A 22,355-nucleotide genomic window follows, 5' to 3' on the forward strand; every position below is an offset into this window, starting at 1 on the left:
TTCATAGGGAAATGTTGATTTTATTACAAGTGTCTTTAAAATCTTTTCCAGACAACTTCCATAGTGTCCATAAGAGGTTTGAAGACAAGTGGTGTCCATATCAAAATAAAATAGCCGATAATAACAGCCCTTTGATGCTTGAGATGGGAAAATATGTTTTCTTGGAGATTAAATATGTACTTCATGTCGTGAGGTGTTCAGAAAATATGATTTATTTTGGGTAAAAAGTTTTTTACAAATCTAAGTCCAAATCTTAATGGTTTGGTGGAGTGACACTTAAGCTATGATGAGCAGTAGGTGGCAGTAGAGAGCTTTTCCCCAACCTGAGCTTGCGGCGCAATAATCGACAGCTCACTGCCCAGGCGTATCACACTTTAACTGAAGACTTGGTGAGTGTCATACATTTTCCATTGATATATATCTATTAGATTATATATTTCCGTTAATATATAGGCAACTGTTTTAATATGTTAGAATAACGCAATTGGATGAATCGGCGGTCAGGTAAGGCAGACAAGTTCAGGAACCAGGTTGAGGAACTGCAGTGAGCAAAATACTGTGCAAACACAAATACAATTGTATTTTCAATTGTTTAAAATATAGGTTCATTTAGGTTCTCGATCGAGAGAGTCTACCATGGCATGACACTCAACAGCAATGATACTCGACTAGCCTACCCATGACACTCAACAGCATCATCTTGATACATCATGTTGACGAATTTGAAGAATAATTAAATAGCCTCGACTACAGTAATATAATGTGGATTAAGTAGATGATATCTTATTCTGAGAGTAAACAACCGAGGTGTAGGCTACTTGACTGGAAGATCTATTATTAAACTGATTTGATTTCAACACCAAGGACAGAAAACATGACTCTCTGGGGCCAAATTACCGCTATGGGGCCAAATATCATTTAGAGGTTGTAATCCAAGTCTCACAGTCCTGTAGTAAAACGGACACCTCAAATAGTAATTCAATGTTGACTGCCTGAGATTGAATCCAATCAAAGTAACTAAAATATATATATATATCTAGGCTATAGTCTATACACATTCACAGCCTTCTAACTTCACGCTTTCACGGAAGTTGTCGATTTATAGCCAGCATTTCTCTCCCTCTGTAGACTGTATCTCCCTCCCCCACATGGTCAACCGGGCTGGCGCATCTCAATTTGCCGAACATGCAACTTTTTTAAAAGAAGAAATTTGACTGTTGACTGATTCCCCACCCCATCCACATACTCTCTAGCGCAGGAACAAAACGATCTGGGATCGAGGACTCAATTTATCTGGAGCGCATCCAGATTGCACCCATCTGGGTCTGCCATATGCAAACCGCGCGCAACGCGCTCAGCATTTCAGCCTCTTGTTCCAAGGCTAATTTAGGAAACCGTGTTGGGGTGAGTTGAATGTGTAGCAGCAGCACATTACAAAGTCTGACATAGTTTAGTTACTAAATGCGCATATTTCGTCATTAAACGTTTTTTTATTCATAAATTCATCAAGACCATTTGTTTCTAACCGGGATTTAAAGTTATGGATTCAACAGAGGATAACGGGGAGAGCAAGGCAGCACTCCGTCCATGCGCACCCAGGTCTCTTCTCCTGCGCTGTGTGGTCGGTTTCCCTACCGTGGTGTGTTTCATGTTGTCCCTGAGCTCCATAGCCATCTGCCTGCTCATGAGCTTCAAGACTTACCAACTGGAGAACCGACTGGATGCGCTGGAGTTGGAGAAAAACACAGTGTTTAACCCTCCGGAGAGCGCCTTCACGCGCGAGGATGGGACTGTACTACCGGCACTAAGGAGTTCTATCGAGACGCTCCTGCAAGAGGTAGCTAGTTACACACCGTTTTTTGGGGGGGACATTTAAAATGTAACACGATGTATATATATCATAGTGTATTTCTCTTTATTTTTGATTCATACAGCTTCCTGCTTGGGTCTCCATAATATGTAGCCAGAGTAGACTAAATGCCGTGCGTAATGTTGCGCGCAATGACAGTATATGACTCATGTCTGTTGATGTTGATTCCTCAAGCGACTGACTCTAATGGTCAAGGCACCGCTGTGCGATTCCTTCTGTCTCTAGATATTATCAGGTATCGCCTGATGAAAGATAAGTGATGTAAAGCTTGGTGATACACAAGCTGGCTTTTATACTGTCTGTCTGTGCTGTGACAGTATTTCGCCATATCTCTGTGGAAATGTTGTAGGGTATCTTCCAAAAAGTCCCCTCTTGATAAAAAGAACTATCGACAGGTCATTGAAAACCTGGTTACATTTTCGTACATTATTTACCTGAACTGTTAAAATTATAATTACATAACTTTATAATTTTTACAGTATTATATTCATGTTAAAAAGGTGCTACATAATGATTGATGTATTGCTTATAGTGGTTAATGTCCATTTATAACAATAAGTTAAGTTATTTAAGTTCATCTTACTGCTTATACTGCTTGTTATAAACCCACAAAATTCACTAGTGTGTCTCATTGCATAGTGGTTGCTTTATATAGCCCTGTTAAAACTATCGACGAGAGAGTGACTTGAGTCAAACCAACTGGAATGTGCAGTAATCTTCTACATAATGTTAGTCCCAAAACATTTCTCCTGGGCTTCACTTTCCCCTCTAACTCAGATAAATGAATGTTTCCAGATCAAGTTTGGATTTACTAAACCTTTTATGGTGAATTTATGGTAATTGCTACTGCACACGCAGTTTGCATTGTTTCAGAGCCTTATTCTCTCTCCCCCCCCTCCCCCCTCTCCACACTCTCTCCCCAGAGACTGAGTGAAGTGATGCCCAAACTGCGCACGGCAAGGGACGTCCCTCAAGAGTGTTCCTGCCCACCAGGTACGTCTCTCTCTTCTCTCCTATTGGTTCATGGCTATATCATGGTTATCAAAGCCTCTACGCACGCAACACATGAACATTACATGTATGCAAACACACACACACACACACACACACACACACACACACACACACACACACACACACACACACACACACACACACACACTGGACTGTTTTACACTAGTGTCAGTTGTTGCTGGGTTGGCTATGTATAAAAGGAATCCAGAAGAGTGCATTGAGCTTTACGCTCTCTACCACCAGTTGATATTGATAGTTGTTTACAGCATCCCAAGTTTTCCTCAAGTGTGTATTCAGTGGATGGATGCCTTTTGTAAAGGATTAGTGTCCCTAAGCCTGTAGACCCAGACTGGGACAGGCTCAGAGGGAGAGTGTGATAAATACCCCTCAGATTGGTCTATGTCTATGGGATGACCAGGACAGGGTGAGCTTTGTTGCTTCGTGCCAGTGGGACCTGCTAACATTAATAGACGTTCCGGCGATGCGCCAAGTTTGGCCACGTTTGGCGCGTGGTGTGCATTACACGGCCTGTGATAGTCCGGAGGGTGAAAAACAGTGCAATGCACACAAACACGTAGGCACACACACAGACCGACACATGTACACAACCAGTCGTCTGCTATTCATGCGTTTCTGTAATCGTAACTTATGAGGAATGCTGGCCCTTCCCTGTTTTCGGGGAAATTCAGCTTTCAGCATTTGCCATGCATGCTTCCTCTACTCAGACTTGCTACCCAGATTGATAAAATGTGAACCTTAATGTTGTTATTGTTACTTATCTAATCGAGAGTTTTTCTTCCTATTAACTTGTGAAGCACAGAGCTGGCTCCTAATTCACCATGACAGAGAAATCCCCTAGCTTAGAGGAAGAGTGAGATAGGAGGTGTGTGTGTGTGTGTGTGTGTGTGTGTGTGTGTGTGTGTGTGTGTGTGTGTGTGTGTGTGTGTGTGTGTGTGTGTGTGTGTGTGTGTGTGTGTGTGTGTGTGTGTGTGTGTGTGTGTGTGTGTGTGTGTGTGTGCGTGCGTGCGTGCGTGCATGCGTGTGTGCAAGCGTGCGTGTGTCTTTTCACTAGCTGTCTCCATGAGTTGCATTGCTCTTGTCTCCTCTGTGGCCAACCTTGTCTCTATTGTCCCTGTGTGAATCACTGGCTTCCAGAGCAGGTGGAAAATTTTGCATGCCTGAATATCTGGAGCACATTCAAAACATTCCAGGTCCACTTGTGGCTCTGCTCCATACTTCTTCCCTGGCTGGTCAGCTGGTCAGTCAATTGGACCGTTGTTGTTCCTCTCTGTTGTTTGTTGTGTGTGTGTGAGTGTGTGTGTGTGTGTGAGTGTGTGTGTGTGTGTGTGTGTGTGTGTGTGTGTGTGTGTGTGTGTGCGTGCGTGCGTGTGTGTGTGAGAGAGAGAGCGAGAGAGAGAGTATTTGTTGGGGGGCCTGTTCATTGTGTGTGTGTGTGTGTGTGTGTGTGTGTGTGTGTGTGTGTGTGTGTGTGTGTGTGTGTGTGTGTGTGTGTGTGTGTGTGCGTGCGTGCGTGTGTGTGTGAGAGAGAGAGCGAGAGAGAGAGTATTTGTTGGGGGCCTGTTCATTGTGTGTGTGTGTGTGTGTGTGTGTGTGTGTGTGTGTGTGTGTGTGTGTGTGTGTGTGTGTGTGTGTGTGTGTGTGTGTGTGTGTGTGTGTGTGTGTGTGTGTGTGTTTGTGCGTGTGCGTGAGAGTGTTTGTTGGAGGCCTGTTCTTCAGTATGTACTCAATTAGCTGAGGGAAAGCAGAATGTGGTAAAGGACATGTGTTTGTAGTATTTTACTTCCTATATGCAGTGCATCATCCCAATGGGTTCAATGATCGTACCACCTGGAGAATAAGTATAGAGAGTAACCTGGTCTTGTAAAAGTAATGTGCTCTGAAATAGCTCATTCCCTCCCCTAGGGATTACTCATGGTTTTCATTTAATTATGTCGATATCATATTATATCAGCTGTTTTGTTTTATTGCACAGTTCATTATACAAAATGACTGTGTAATCAACGTGGTTTCACTGTGGTTGGTCGGGTTTCGGAATGAAATGTAACCACAGCTATTCTCTGAAATCTAGTCAAAGATCTTTATTTTTTCTCTATTTAACCCCAAAGCATGGTGTTTGTAAATTCTTAGCATTAGCAAAATGCAAGAGTATTAAATGCAGACAAACAGCGCCCATAGACACGTTTGAACCATCTCTTAATGAACAATTAGACTGTCTTTGTCCCGGGCTGTTAAGTTAATTGTTCAGCTGATGTGTTCATTTCAGATGGATGTTTGTCAGCTAATTAGCATGGGGTTTGTTGAGTTCAGCCAATTAGCATAGGGTTTGTTGAGTTCAGCCAATTAGCATAGGGTTTGTTGAGTTCAGCCAATTAGCATAGGGTTTGTTGAGTATGGTGTCCTCTGCTTTCCCAGTCTGTTCCCACATACATAGAGACAACACATGTATACTGTTTGTGCTTGTATGTGTACAGTATGTATGCATGTGTGTGTGTGTGTGTGCTTGTGTATGTCTGTGTGATTGTGTACAGTGTGTGTACGTATGTGTGTGTTGCATGTGTGTGGTCTGTGTGCATGCAGGTGTGGTGTGTGTCTGCGTGCCTGTGTGTGTGAGTGCTTCAGTGCCTGCGCGTGTTGTGTGTGTGTGTACATTCGAGCCCCCCTGTATGTGTGTGAGTCAGTGTGTCTGTCTGTCCCTAGTTCTTTGAGGGGCCGATAGGCAGCTCTCTCTGCACGGCGCTGTAAACCGAGCCCCTCTCCCTTTAGCACCCACGCTCGCCACCTGAAACCTAATGCTCTCTAAGACCAGAGCACAGACTGAGCCATTTCTCTGTCTGTCTGTCTGTCTGTCTGTCTGTCTGTCTGTCTGTCTGTCTGTCTGTCTGTCTGTCTGTCTGTCTGTCTGTCTGTCTGTCTGTCTGTCTGTCTGTCTGTCTGTCTGTCTGTCTGTCTGTCTGTCTGTCTGTCTGTGTATTTCTGTCTCTGCAGCTATGTCTTCACTTTAGAGCTCCCCGCTCAGCATTGCGCTCCACCGCCCCCTATGGTCTCTTGTAGGTATAACACTTTATGGTGAAGGTTTAATATAGTTGCTTTAGTATCTTTATTTAAATGTGGGCTTAGGGTACTTACTGTAAATCATTGTGAATGAATGAGAGTGTGCAAAAAATATATAAATGCATTGTCATGTAATGTGGGGGTCAGGAGTCAAATGTGTGTCACTGCAGTGAAAGGCAGGCACTGAGTATCGTGACACTTTTATACTCACCCAAAGTGACAGCCTAGCAGCTTTAAGACTCAAGCCAAGCATGTCACTCAGGTGTTTGCAATTAACACTATCCGCACACACACAACACACACACTTCTGCACTGCCTTAGCTGATGAAAGCCATGTGTAGTCTATAGCAGAATGAAGGGTAGGGGGGAAATAGACATCCAGGGCTCTAAAGTGTGACCAATTTGGTTTGACATTGGGAATGTTCTCAAATAGTTCAGAGAACATTTAGAAACAATGTTCTTCTGTGGTAATTTCAGTACTTCAGCATAACGTTTCCTACAGGTTTCCTCATAGGTCTATTTGTCATGTTCTAAAATTGTTCCGAGAATGTTAAGAACTCTTTACATAAAAACCACAAGAAAAATGTAGTTATAATCAGAGAACATTCTAAGAATGATATTTAAAAACATATACATTTCGTTCTCAGCATCAACAGAACTCTCTCTATCCTCTATCTTGTTAAGTGTGTTCTGGTGTGTTGACTGCACCCACTAATTGGCCACACCTGATCTGAATGTGCTTGATTCCTTTGAAATTGGGCACAACTGAATAGACAAAAATTAAAAGCTATGTATGCATAAAAAACTTGCTCTATTCCGGTGGTGCAGTGGACTAATTCCATGGATAGAGAACAGAAGATGTCAATGATCCCATGTCACAATAAAAAATAATTGTGTTTGCATGATTATGCAAAAGGAAATTAATTTCCATGTGTGCTTGGAGTAAACCAAGTTAACCCAAAATAAGTTAGCAGTGTTATTGAAACATTCCGTGAAGGTTTTAAGGAAGTTATTTAAAAACCTACAAATAACCTGTAATTTATTTTTTCATATCCTTAATAAAAGCTTCCAGGAAAAATTTCAAGGAACCAGAGTAAAACGTTCTCAGAACCTCCCTGCAACCTGAAAATGATTGTTCCCAAAACATGACTTAGTTCACACAACCAATGTGAAACCAAAAACATACATTCCCACAACTTCCAAATAACCAAATATGCTACCTGGGATTTTTTTTTACACCGTGTTCAGTCATATTTGTTACCTCATTACCTAGCTAGCTAACAACTGGTAACTTTACCAATATATGCAAACATTTGTGGGCACAGAAAGAAAGGAAAGGGGATAGCTTCTTCAGGTGATCAATGATCATAGCAATGCATGACAGATCTCTTGCATGTCATCATTAAAAACTTGATCTTAAATAGACTGTACAATTTTCAATATAATGCATCTCACTACGAACATAATGCTTTTACATAATGTAGAAATATTCAAGAAATGATTTTGTAATTTCAATGACAGGTATCAACATTTTAGCTTTTTATAATAAATCAGTCTATTTACAGGGCTACATATTTGTTTCTAGGGCACAACATGAACAAGGAGAGATTAATCAAAGAAAACGAACTAAAAACAAACGAGGTTTCCCCTTTTATCTTTGGATCAATTGTCGGAGTAGAGAACACATTCTGTATGACTCAAAATGGATTGAAATTCAACAATGATCCAGCAAAACAAAAAGACCATATGCATTTCTAGTCAAATAACAACCCAATGTTTATCTCCCAGTGCAAATTAAATAACAACAACAACAAGCTAAGTTGGTTTTGCTACTTTAACCTGCCTGTCATAAATGCGTCTGGTGGGGATAAACAGAATCAGCATGCACACGATGGCGCACGTGGATGCATGTGCAGGGCCGGTTTGGTCAAGGTGTGGTAGAGTGCCATGCAAAAGTATTCATCCCCCTTGGTGTATTTCCTATTTTCTAGCATTACAAACTGTAATATAAATTGAAATTCTATTTTCATTTCATTTCATTTTACGTTCATCCACCACTGGCCTGCTGGCCCCCTACCTCTGAGGAAGCACAGTTCCCGCTCAGCCCAGTCAAAACTGTTCGCTGCTCTGGCACCCCAATGGTGGAACAAGCTCCCTCACGACGCCAGGACAGCGGAGTCAATCACCACCTTCCGGAGACACCTGAAACCCCACCTCTTTAAGGAATACCTAGGATAGGATAAAGTAATCCTTCTAACCCCCCCCCTTAAAAGATTTAGATGCACTATTGTAAAGTGGTTGTTCCACTGGATATCATAAGGTGAATGCACCATTTTGTAAGTCGCTCTGGATAAGAGCGTCTGCTAAATGACTTAAATGTAAATGTAAATGTATTTGGATGTCATGTAACGGACATACACAAAATAGTCCAAATTGGTGAAGTGAAATGAAAAAAACAACTTGTTTCAAACAATTCAAAAGAATAAAAATGGAAAAGTGGTGCATTCATATGTATAATTTGCTATGAAGCCCCTAAATAAGATCTGGTGCAACCAATTACCTTCAGAAGTCACATTATTAGTTAAATAAAGTCCACCTGTGTGCAATCTAAGTGTCACATGATCTCAGTATATATACACCTGTTCTGAAAGCCCCAGAGTCTGCAACACCACTAAGCAAGGGGCACCTCCAAGCAAGCGGCACCATGAAGACCAGGGAGCTCTCTAAACAGGTCAGGGACAAAGTTGTGGAGAAATACAGATCAGGGTTGGGTTATAAAAAAATATCTGAAACTTTGAACATCCCACGGAGCACCATTAAATCCATTATTAAAAAAATGGAAAGAATATGGCACCACTGTCACGGCTGTCTGAAGGATCGGACCAAAATGCAGCGTGTTCGTAGTTCCACATATTTATTTATTCCATGAAACTAAATGCAATACATAAATTACTTGAAACACAAAAACAACAAACCGTGACTCAGAGAGGAAAACACACTACTCAAAAGATAATCACCCACAAAAACAGGTGGGACAAACATCAACTTAAATATGACCTCCAATTAGAGGTAACGAGGAACAGCTGCCTCCAATTGGAGATCAACCCAAACAACACCAACATTGAAATACAAAATTAGAAACTGAACATAGAAATACAAAAACAGACAAACACGCCCTGTCACGCCCTGACCTACTCTACCATAGAAAATAACAACTTACTATGGTCATGACTTGACAACCACAACAAACCTGCCAAGAGAGGGCTGCCCACCAAAACTCATGGACCAGGCAATGAGGACATTAATCAGAGAGGCAACAAAGAGACCATAGATCACCTTGAAGGAGCTGCAAAGCTCCACAGCAGAGATTGGAGTATCTGTCCATAGGACCACTTTAAGCTGTACACTCCACAAAGCTAGGCTTTACAGAAGAGTGGGCAGAAAAAAAGCCACTGCTTAAATACAAAATAAGCAAACACATTTGGTGTTTGCCAAAAGGCATGTGGAGGCTCTCCAAATATATGGAAGAAGGTACTCTGGTCAGATGAGACTAAAATGGAGCTTTTTGGCCATCAAGGAAAATTCTATGTCTGGCGCAAACCCAACACCTCTCATCACCCCGAGAACCCTATCCCCACAGTGAAGCATGGTGGTGGCAGCATTATGCTGTGGGGATGTTTTTCATCGGCAGGGACTGGGAAACTGGTCAGCATTGAAGGAATGATGGCGCTAAATACAGGGAAATTCTTGAGGGAAACCTGTTTCAGTCTTCCAGAGATTTGAGACTGGGACGGAGGTTCACCTTCCATCAGGACAATGACCCTAAGCATACTGCTAAAGCAACACTTGAGTGGTTTAAGGGGAAACATTGTAATGGCCTAGTCAAAGCCTAGACCTCAATCCAATTGAGAATCTGTGGTATGAGAATCTGTGGTATGACTTAAAGATTGCTGTACACCAGCGGAACCCATCCAACTTGAAGGAGCTGGAGCAGTTTTGCCAAGAAGAATGGACAAAAATCCCAGTGGCTAGATGTGCCAAGCTTATAGAGACATACCCCAAGAGACATGCAGCTGTAATTGCTGCAAAAGGTGGCTCTACAAAGTACTGACTTTGGGGGGGTGAATAGTTATGCACGCTCAAGTTTTCATTTTTTTGTGTTATTTCTTGTTTGTTTCACAATAAAAACAATTTTGCATCTTCAAAGTGGTAGGCATGTTGTGTAAATCAAATGATACAAACCCCCCAAAAATCTATTTTAATTCCAGGTTGTAAGGCAACAAAGTAGGAAAAATGCCAAGGGGGTTGAACACTTTCGCAAGCCACCGTAAATTCAGGTGGGCAACCCTCAGCCTATTTTTTTTTGCCACATCAGGTTAGCTTTTAATTTAATTTTACTAGGCAAGTCAGTTAAGAACAAACTCTAATTTTCAATGTCAGCCCAAGAACAGTGAGTTAACTGCCTTGTTCAGGGGTAGAATGACAGATTTTCACTTTGTCAGCTTGGGGATTTGATCTTGCAACCTTTACAGTTACTAGTCCAATGCTCTAACCACTAGGCTACCAGCTTCATCAGGTGATAATGCTTATTGCTAAATACCACTTCTGGCTTACAATATGGACCAATATGTTTTGGGACTCATTTCTGGTGGGTGAAATTATACTGAACAAAAATATAAACGCAACATACAACAATTTCAAAGATTTTACTGAGATACAGTTCATATAAAGAAATCAGTAAATTAAAATAAATAAATTAGGCCCTATTTATGGATATCACATGACTGGTCACAGATACCTTAAAAAGTTAGGGGCGTGTATCAGAGAACCAGTCAGTATCTGGTGTGACCACCATTTGCCTCATGCAGAGCAACACATCTCTTTTTTTATAGAGTTGATTAGGCTGTTGATTGTGACCTGTGCAATGTTGTCCCGCTCCTCTTCAATGGCTGTGCGAAGCTGCTGGATATTGGGAACTGGAACACGCTGTCGTACACGACGATCCAGAGCATCCCAAACATACTCAATGGGTGACATGTCTGGTGAGTATGCAGGCCATGGAAGAACTGGGGCATTTTCAGCTTCCAGGAATTGTGTACAGATCCTTGCAGCATTGGGCTGTGTATTACCATGCTGAAACATGAGGTGATAGCGGGGGGAAGAATGGTATGACAATGGGCCTCAGGATCTTGTCACGAAATGCATTCAAATTGCCATCGATAAAATGCAATTGTGTTCGTTGTATGTATCTTATGCCTGCCCGTACCATAATCCCACCGCCACCATGGGGCACTCTGTTGACAACGTTGACATCAGCAAACCGCTTGCCCACACCGCACCGCGTCTGCTGTTGTGAGGCCAGTTGGACATACTGCCAAATTCTCTAAAACGATGTTGGGTGTGGCTTATAGTAGAGAAATGAACATTACATTTTCTGGCAACAGCTTTGGTGGACATTCCTGCAGTCAGCATGCCAATTGCACGGTCCGTCAAAACTTGAGACATCTGTGGCATTGTGTTGTGTGACAAAACTGCACATTTTAGAGTGGTCTTTTATTGTCCCAAGCACAAGGTGCACCTGTGTAATGCTTATGCTGTTTAATCAGCTTCTTGATATGCCATACCTGTCAGGTGGATGTATTATCTTGGCAAAGGATACATTTTCACTAACAGGGATGTAATCAAATTTGAGAACATTTTAAATAATTTTTTGTTGTTGTGTGTATGGAAAATTTCCTGGGATCCTTAATTTCAGCTCATAAAAGATTGGACCAACACTTTACATGTTGCATTTATATTTTTGTTTAGTATATATTTTAGATGTCAGTATCATTTTATTTTCATTCATTTTGGAGTAGAATGTATTTTTTTATCACCAGAACTGAGCTTCTCACACCCTCTGCAGCCTGTAGTATCAATCAATCAATCAATCAATCAATCAATCAAATGTATTTATCAAACCCTTTTTACATCAGCTGATGTCACAAACTGCTGTACAGAAACCTAGCCTAAAACCCCAAACAGCAAGCAATGCAGGTGTAGCAGCACGGGGGCTAGGATAAACTCCCTAGAAAGGCCAGAATCTAGGAAGAAACCTAGAGAGGAACCAGGCTATGAGGGGTGGCCAGTCCTCTTCTGGCTGTGCCGGGTAGAGATTATGACAGAACATGGCCAAGATGTTCAAATGTTCCTAGATAACCAGCAGGGTCAAATAATAATAATCACAGTGGTTGTCGAGGGTGCAACAGGTCAGCACCTCAGGAGTAAATGTCAGTTGACTTTTCATAGCCGATCATTCAGAGTACCTCTACCGCTCCTCCTGTCTCTAGAGAGTTTGCTGTAGTATGCTGTGATATGTGCTTTTGTCACAACCACTGGTTATGGGGCACAGTCTATCCGCACTGGGCACCCACCCAAATACACATACACTACATGCCAACATCATCCATTGTTATCAGAGGCTAGGTCACTTAAGACCCCAACCTCCCTCGGGAAGCGAAGGGGCGGGCCAGGCTGCATAGACCCACACTGGGGCTAACACCCTTCCGAACACCCTTCCTAATAAAACAGACAGGAAGCAACCACTGTACAGGCTCATATACAACACCAATGACACAGGGGCAGTGCATGAGCCCTATAACCATTACTAATGACCTTTTAAATAATCAAAACTAAGCCCAGGAAATGTGTTTTCTTGAAAAGTATTTTTGAGATTGGCATAATTATATATATATAATAGGTGATTTAACTGTGTTATTGTATACTGGATTCCAGGGGCACCACTTTCACTGGGGACGAGGGACATGTCCCCCCCCCCAGTTTTATCATTGGAATGTGATGCAAAATGAGGCATAGGTGTGCTTTAGGACCATGCGGACGCCTCCGAGCGGTCGGATAGGCTGTTTCCAGTGTTTATCCAACTGGATAAAACAGTTGAAATAATAATAATAACATTATGTCTAGAACCAAAGTTGTGCCCCTGCTGAATTCAGTGGCGATTTTAACATTTAGATGTTAACAGCAAACTCTCAAAATGTTTTCAAATGATTAACCACGTGACAATGATTTTGATAAACAAAAAACGTTATTATTGAAATGAAACTGTGCGTATGAAAATAATCATAACTGGCACGCAGATGGTAGGATAAATTGTAAGCTTCCTCAAACTTGGAACTCACAAGCTCCATATGCTCTTTACCAGTGGCAATTTTATCATGTAAACCTTGGTGGGGCAAACAAAAATGTTTTTTAGATGCATGCCAGCAAAGGCACAACACAACACAACACTAAACAATACATTGCTTGCACTATAACAGTGACAAACGGTGCCCATAAACTGTTAGGGCCTACATAAAGCTGTCCCAACAGCAGAGCATTCTTTTCAGCACCATGGAGTGAATCCTTACCACAGCTACCCCTGGCTATCAGCAGAGCCTTGTCTGGCAGCGAAACATTTCATTCAGCCTCATTTGCTGCCTTTTCAAAAACATAGCTGATATGGCTGACTTGCTTAACCCTCCTGTTGTGTTCGTTTCATGTTAATTAATTCTGTGTTCCCGGTCAAAAATGACCGCCCCATTATAGCTGATTATAAATCCATAATAATACATATATTATCACCTAATGTTGTGTTAGATGTTTTTATCAACTTAAGTTCTTGTGAACATTACAAGTTTTGAACTTCTATTTGCTATTTATGGCCTGTAGGCCTCATTTACCTGAGCTCATACAACTCGTTTTTGAGTTAAAAAAATGCATAATGTATGGATTATTTTGACTATAACAAGTACTCAGATGAAACATATTGTGCTATTTATCACAGACTACTTTCTCCTCTAAGGCATCTTCACTGTCAGTTTCTTGGCCTCTCTCCTCCTCACCGATGTCATGATCAAAGATATGATCAAGAGCCTCACATACTGTCACGTCCTGACCAGTACAAGGGGTTATTGTTTATTGTAGTTTGGTCAGGACGTGGCAGGGGGTTTTTGTTTTATGTGGTTTGGGGTTTAATGGTATATGTATTTATGTAAGAGGGGTGTTTGATTTATGTGTTCCGGGGTTTTTGGGTAATGTTCTTGTTTTGTATTTCTATGGTTTTCTATGTTGTGTATTTCTTTGTGTTGGCCTGGTATGGCTCTCAATCAGGAACAGCTGTACATCGTTGTTGCTGATTGAGAGTCATACTTAGGTAGCCCTGTTTCACCTGTCCCTTTGTGGGAAGTTGTATTCGTGCACTGCTATGTTTAGCCTGCAGAACTGTTAGCTGTTGTTCGTTTTTTCATTTTGTTGTTTTTGTGTGGTGTTCGAAATAAAATAAATATGAACATTCACGTACCTGCTGCATTTTGGTCCACTTCATACGACGACCGTTACACATACACTATATCGTTTGGTCATTGTGCTGCCACAGAATGAATTGTGAGCAAGGCCCCAAAAAGCTTTATATACCAGAGCTGCGAGAAAAGTTCTATATATTATTGAAACAATGTTGCGATTGTTTGTGAGAATGCCAACCGGTGTGGTTCCCGTGGGGGAAAGATTCTATTGGGGAAAGGTTCCCGTGTGGCTTTCCATGGAAGCCAAGAAGGGGAGTGAGGTGTGAGTGTGTGTGCTCAAACATGCATACCTGCATGTGGGGTCTGGGTGAGGAAGTGTGTCTATTTGATGAATGGGCATGTGCCTGAACAAAATTTTTACACTAATTGTAGTCTCACCCATTCATTTCTAATGACCGGTCATTTTTGACCGGGAACACCACAGGTGTACAAAAGTTAAATAAAACACCCAAAATGTAATGAATGTATTTTGTGTGTTCTGATGCCCTGTGTGGACAAAGTCATGGAACCTTATGATGATCAGATTAAATGAACTACATTTTTAAGAGAGAACTTGTAAATCAGTCCAATTTGACCGGAATACAGCAGGAGGGTTAAACAAATGTGGTTTCTAATGACAACTGAGATGTTCAAACAGTGGCATAAGGGAACGACAAGCGGATAAGAGGCAATCCCTAACTTCGATTAAAACATTTATGAGCGAGCTAGGATGGATGTAGTCAATATAACTATTTGTTCAGCGCCTTTGAAATGTACAGCGACAGAATTCAGAACATGGGCCGTTCTTACAGTATTCTCCCTGTACACCAAGTCAGAACTGTAGGATAAATAAAAGGGGCATATAAGCAGACAATGAAAGCTCTTACAATATTCAATGATTACATTTCTCTAAAACAGGCTGTAGGCTAAATGGGTACCACCAAGTCAGAATAGTAGGCTGAGTTATGAGGGGGAAAGGGACCAAATTATTAGGGTGAGGCACATGTGCTACTAACAGCTTCCTACACAACTGTCATAATCGTGTATGTAGGTGGCAGGGAAGTCAGGCGCAGGAGAAACCAAATTGTTTAAACTGGAGTATTTAATGACAAAACAAACTCCAAAACCAAAGTACAAAATAACATGGGTAAACATAACCCGTCGCACACCGATACAAAAAACACACGTAACATAACATCACTAACAATCACCGACAAGGACATGAGGGGAAACAGAGGGTTAAATACACAACATGTAATTAATGGGATTGGAAACAGGTCTATAGGAAGACAAGACAAAACCAATGGAAAATTAAAAACTGATCAATGATGGCTAGAAGACCGGTGACGTCGACCGCCGAGCACCACCCGAGCAAGGAGGGGCATCGACTTCGGCAGAAGTTGTGACAACAACATACACTTAATATTACTTGCTTAGCTAGAGTATACATACAGTGAGGGAAAAAAGTATTTGATCTCCTACTGATTTTGTATGTTTGCCCACTGACAAAGAAATAATCAGTCTATAATTTTAATGGTAGGTTTATTTGAGCAGTGAGAGACAGAATAACAACAAAAAAATCCTGAAAAACGCATGTCAAAAATGTTATAAATTGATTTGCATTTTAATGAGGGAAATTAGTATTTGACCCCTCTGCAAAACACGACTTAGTACTTGGTGGCAAAGCCCTTGTTGGCAATCACAGAGGTCAGACGTTTCTTGTAGTTGGCCACCAGGTTTGCACACATCTCAGGAGGGATTTTGTCCCAGTTCCTCTTTGCAGATCTTCTCCAAGTCATTAAGGTTTCGACGTTAAGGCTGACGTTTGGCAACTCGAACCTTCAGCTCCCTCCACAGATTTTCTATGGGATTAAGGTCTGGAGACTGGCTAGGCTACTCCAGGACCTTAATGTGCTTCTTCTTGAGCCATTCCTTTGTTCCCTTGGCCGTGTGTTTTGGGTCATTGTCATGCTGGAATACCCACTCATTTTCAATGCCCTGGCTGAGGGAAGGAGGTTCTCACCAAAGATTTGAAAGAGTACATGGCCCTGTCCATCGTCCCTTTGATGCGGTGAAGTTGTCCTGTCCCCTTAGCAGAAAAACAACCCCCAAAGCATAATGTTTCCACCTCCATGTTTGACGGTGGAGATGGTGTTCTTGGGGTCATAGGCAGCATTCCTCCTCCTCCAAACACGGCGAGTTGAGTTGATGCCAAAGAGCTCCATTTTGGTCTCATCTGACCACAACACTTTCACCCAGTTGTCCTCTGAATCATTCAGATGTTCATTGGCAAACTTCAGACGGGCATGTATATGTGCTTTCTTGAGCAGGGGGACCTTGTGGGCACTGCAGGATTTCAGTCCTTCACGGCGTAGTGTGTTACCAATTGTTTTCTTGGTGACAATGGTCCCAGCTGCCTTGAGATCATTGACAAGATCCTCCCATGTAGTTCTGGGCTGATTCCGCCCGCTCTCATGATCATTGCAACTCCACGTGGTGAGATCTTGCATGGAGCCCCAGGCCGAGGGAGATTGACAGACTTCCTTTGTGTTTCTTCCATTTGCAAATAATCGCACCAACTGTTGTCACCTTCTCACCAAGCTGCTTGGCGATGGTCTTGTAGCCCATTCCAGCCTTGTGTAGGTCTACAATCTTGTCCCTGACATCCTTGGAGAGCTCTTTGGTCTTGGCCATGGTGGAGAGTTTGGAATCTGATTGCTTCTGTGGACAGGTGTCTTTTATACAGTTAACAAGCTGAGATTAGGAGCACTCCCTTTAAGAGTGTGCTCCTAATCTCAGCTCGTTACCTGTATAAAAGACATCTGGGAGCCAGAAATCTTTCTGATTGAGAGGGGGTCAAATATTTGTTTCCCTCATTAAAATGCAAATCAATTTATAACATTTTTGACATGCGTTTTTCTGGATTTTTTTGTTGTTGTTCTGTCTCTCACTGTTCAAATAAACCTACCATTATAATTATAGACTGATCATTTCTTTGTCAGTGGGCAAACGAACAAAATCAGCAGGGGATCAAATACTTTTTTCCCTCACTGTATCTCCCTGGCATATTACATAATTTATGCAGCAGCATACAATACATTTTTTGACTCACCTTATTGTGCTGTGCTCAGTTGAACAGGAAGGTGGGCAGATTTTTTCATCAAACGCAATCATCAAAGTCTGGCCTTCTCTGGATTTATGGTGCTTTCAAGACAACTGGGAACTCGGGGGAAAAAAACAAGGTCGAATCATGATGTCATGATCTTCAGGTCGGAGCTTTAGAAAGAGGCTCGAGTTACCGAATTCTGAGTTGGGATGACCGTTCAAAACATATTTTCCCAGTCGGACCTTGTTTTTTCCCAAGAGTTCTCAGTTGACTTGAACTCCAAGAAGTCTGAGGTTTCCCAGTTCTGAGTTTCAGTTGTTTTGAACGCGACAGAAGTCATATTGGATTGACATCATGGCCAATGTATTCAACCTTTTCTGGCCCATGGTGTGTTACGAGTGAATGTTTGTAATTTTAAGATGGAAAGAGACCCTTAAACTCAGACTTGGACCACACACCCTCTCCACTGAATAGCAGGCTAATGATTGCTTTGCAACGCTTGCAGTTAGCCACTGATTCCTTCCAAACCACTCATTATTGAATTTGCGATGTCCAACTTGTTTTGTAATGTTTATGTCCAATGGCTGATGAGCATCAATACATTTTATCTATAATTTATCTTCATATGACAAGGATTGAAAAGGATTTGCCAGTAGATGGTCGACTTGATTCATGATGATGACTGCTTGTCTACCTTGCTAGCTAAGATTTTGAAAGTATGATGTATGATCAGTCCAATCAAAGCTACGGTAGATATAACGTGATTTTACGTAATTTTATCTGTGGCCAATGACCTTGAGCCTTCTTGGATGGGCTCTTCTAATGTAAATCTATGGAAGCAACCAAGGGGCTTGAATTTTCGAGCTCTCCCCGTAGATTTTGCAGTGATGTAGTGTCCCTATGTGTGACAGAGCACTGAGCCAATCACGGCGCAACTAAAGAACATTACCCACCCATACGCTACGTATATTCCGCTGGCTGCCCCACCACCATGTTTGTATGTGGCTTTATTAACTCAACTATTATTATTTTTTAATTGTTTGCAAACTGATATGTGACACGTATTAATGCCAAAATAACATGCAAAACAGACAAAAAATAAATAATATATCTATCTTTTTTTTAGCTAAAAAGGGTTGATAACAACTCCACCTGCCCTGAATGATGGGTCGCCACTGATTGGATTACATTTGGATGCCAACTGTTGGTGCGCGTGTGTGTGAGTTTGTGCGCATCTCTCTAAAGAACTTTCACAACTCTTCAGAGAGCTGCTGCTATTCAGACCACTGACTGACTATCTCTTCACTATGTCTTTGTGTCTGTATGAAGAGCAGCTAATAAAGATGCTATCAGCCTGTCCACAGGAGGGCTTAGAGTTTAGCACTAAACGACTCCCTCATTTCGATTTTTGTCTTCAGATCATGTTGTTTTAGATGCTCTCTCACTCTCCCATTCACTGTTATTTCATCTGCTCAATGTTAAGCAGAGACAATGGGAGTGTGTGTGTCTCATATCTGGTTTATTTGTATAAGAGGAGAGAGTCTCTTGGGACATTCTCTGCCAGGTGGGGTGAAAGGATGTGTGATGGGGGTGGTATACACACACACACGCTCGCACGCAAAGGCACACACATGTACACCCCCCCTCCCCTCCCGCATTGACCCTCCACGTCCCACCACACTTGGGCCCTTCTACCTCCTTGTCTCTCATCGGCCATCTTATTAAAGTTAGCTTTGTAAAACCACACTGTTTAGCGCCGCGCCAACTCTCACATTCTTTCCTTTGAAAAATAAGCAGCTGGACGCAGGCATGCAACAGGGCATCCCGACAAGGACCACAGGATTCCAGGAGAGGGACCATGTCCTGCCATGTTGGGTGGGCGGGACGGGGTGGGGCAGGATGGGGGGTGGACGGTGCCCATAGTGCCAAAAACCTTGACAGGCAATGCCACTGTACAGCAAACACACTGCCCTACATGAAAGACTGTACAGTGCACACACACTGCCCTACATGAAGGACTGTACAGAGCACACACTGCCCATACATGAAGGACTGAGTTTGGTTAAAATGATACACACCCATGCAGGACTGTGGTTAAGGCAGCACACACACACACAAACATACGCACACACACACACACACACACACACACACACACACACACACACACACACACACACACACACACACACACACACACACACACACACACACACACACACACACACACACAATCCTGGCTGTTAGAAGGTGCTCCAGAATGGTAGTAAAGTAGTGATATTGGCTGTAATCCGTGGATTCCTCCAAATTATTAACTGATGGAATTGGTTTGATAAAGTATACATTTATGGGATATGTGAGTAAAATCTAGACAGTGTGTGTATGTGTGTATGTGTGTTCATATTTAAGCAACTGGCTTATTGTTACGCTCGTTGATTGAAGGATAGGCGTACATTTTACATTTATTAAAATGAGCACCGAAACAAAACAAATACAAACGAAAACGTAACGTTCAGTAGGGCGTACAGCACAGTCCCAAAAACAAGATCCCACAATCTAAGGTGGGAAAAAGGGCTGCCTAAGTATGATCCCCAATCAGAGACAACGATAAATAGCTGCCTCTGATTGGGAACCATACTAGGCCAACAAAGAAATAGAAACATAGATTTCTCACCCTAGTCACACCCTGACCTAACCAAATAGAGAATAAAAGGGTCAGGTCAGGGCGTGACACATATATTCAGATGTCCGGCAGTAAACTGGCAGGAAAAGACAGTAAAGAGCTCCCTCCACAGTCCCATTCAACTATTGAGCAACATACAGCAACACAAATGCATGTTTGACTTAAATGAGTATTGTTTTTACAAGCATCTCTTTAAGGGGAAGTAGAGACGGGAAGTAGAGTGATGACTGAGACGTATTTACAAGTCCATCTCACGCTCTGAAGCTTACCATCATGTAGGGTGGATAATAAAAGTGTGATCATTATCCCTCATTTTCCCCTCTTGTTCCTCATTTCTGATTACTCTAGCAATGGCAAAAGAAAGTAAGACAGCATAAGGTCTATTGCAGCTTCCATATGCTTTGATATACCTGCAACTAACCTGTACCCCTGCACACTGACTTGGTACTGGTACCCCCTGTATATAGACTCATTATTGTTATTTTATTGTGTTACTTTTTATAATATTTTTCGTTTATTTGGTAAATATTTGTCTAACTCTTCTTGAACTGCACTGTTGGTTAAGGGCTTGTAAGTAAGCGTTTCACGGTAAGGTCTACACTTGTTGTATTCGGCGCATGTGACAAATACAGGTTGATTTGATTTGATGATTTCAACAGTTTCAAGTTTTATTAGTTGTATGTACAGCATTCAAATGGTATGCACCATCCAACGAAATGCTTCCTTGCATGTTCCTTCTCGACAATGCAACAACAATTACAAATAATAAAGATAAGACCACAAACATGAAGTAAATGGCTCAGTAGAATAGAATAAACATTTTAGCATAAGTATAACACAGGTAGGCACAATTTATAGTCCAATATTTACACGTGTCTTGGGGAAGGTGGGATTGTGGGGCTTGTGTTTAAATTGTGCTCTATTTAGAAATATTAAGTAAGAGTACGGTAGGAAGCAGATTTGATGTGTGTGTGTGTGTCTGTCTGGGTGTGGGCTAAGGTGCGGAGAGAGTCAGTGCCGGTGGTCAGTCCATTTCAAGTGTTCAGCAGTCTGGTAAATAGAAACTGTCTCAGCGCTTGTTGGTATCAGACCTCATGACACAGCGGCCTAAGGCACTGCATCTCAAGTGCTAGTGGTGTCACTACAGACCCTGGTTCAATTCCAGGCTGTATCACAACTGACTGTGATTGGGAGTCCCATAGGGTGACGCACAATTGGCCCAGCGTCATCCGGGTTAGGGTTTGGCCGGTGTAGGCCGTCATTGTAAATAAGAATTTGTTCTTAACTGACATGCCTAGAACCTCTTAAAACTTCTTACAGATCTTTAAGGATAGGGGGCAGTATTGACAATTTCGGAAAAAATATGTGCCCATATTAAACTGGATAGAAAACACTCTGATGTTTCTAAAACTGTTTGAATGGTGTCTGTGAGTATAACAGAACTCATATGGCAAGCAAAAACCTGAGAGAAATCCTACCAGGAAGTGGAAATCTGGATGCATGGGCTCTCTTCAAGTCGTTTCCTATTGAATACACAGTGCCGTAGTAATAATTGTGCACTTCCTAAGGCTTCCACTAGATGTCAACAGTCTTTACAAAGTTGTTTGAGGCATCTATGATGAACAGAGACCGAATGAGAAGGCTGGGAAGTTGGTCACCCAGGGAATGACATCACTTCATTGGTGCGCGTTCACGAGGGAGGATCCTCTGTTCCAAAACGTTTTTCAAGACACAGGAACCGTCCGGTTGAAATATTACTGACTCTTCACGTTCTAAAGGCCCTAAAGATTGATGTTTTACAACGTTTGACATGTTTGAACGAACGTAAATACAACTTTTTTTAACTTTTCATCGTGACATTGTCCGCGCGCTTCCTACATTTGTAGTAGCTGAACTGAACGCGCGAACAACAAGGAGTTATTTGGACATAAATTATTAAATTTATCGAACAAAACAACATTTGTTGTGGACCTGGGATCCCTGGAAGTGCCTTCTGATGAAGATCATCAAAGGTAAGGAAATATTTCTAATGCAATTTATGATTTTAGATGACTCCAAAATGGCGGCTATCTGTATTGCCTAGTGTATTTTTCGGAGCTCAGTACTCAGATTATTGCAAAGAGTGCTTTCCTCGTGAAGCTTTTTTGAAATCTTTCACAGCGTTAGCATAAAGGAGATGTTCATCTATAATTCTTTGAATGACAGTTTAATATTTTATCAACGTTTATGACAAGTATTTTTGTAAATTGTGGCGCTGATTCACCGGCAATATTTGAGGGAAAATATTTTCTG

At 41.9% G+C, this 22,355-nt stretch overlaps 1 protein-coding gene across 10 annotated transcripts in view; it reads left to right on the top strand.

Moving 5' to 3' along the window:
• The first annotated feature begins 1,124 nt into the window (after positions 1-1,124).
• The window catches only part of LOC106604914 (collagen alpha-1(XXIII) chain), a 227,699-nt gene continuing 206,468 nt past the window's right edge, over positions 1,125-22,355 (top strand). For 5 of the 10 annotated variants that reach the window (XM_014200040.2, XM_014200047.2, XM_014200046.2 and 2 more), the window contains exons 1-2: positions 1,126-1,837; positions 2,794-2,863. In XM_014200040.2, coding sequence (XP_014055515.1) covers positions 1,541-1,837; positions 2,794-2,863 — 367 coding nt within the window. In that variant the 5' untranslated portion in view covers positions 1,126-1,540. Of the gene's footprint in view, positions 1,838-2,793; positions 2,864-22,355 lie in introns of all 10 variants that reach the window. The other 5 variants (XM_014200043.2, XM_014200050.2, XM_014200044.2 and 2 more) reach the window with 2 other exon arrangements.

The sequence above is a fragment of the Salmo salar genome, chromosome ssa05 (assembly GCF_905237065.1).
Source record: "Salmo salar chromosome ssa05, Ssal_v3.1, whole genome shotgun sequence".
Lineage (NCBI taxonomy): Eukaryota > Metazoa > Chordata > Actinopteri > Salmoniformes > Salmonidae > Salmo > Salmo salar.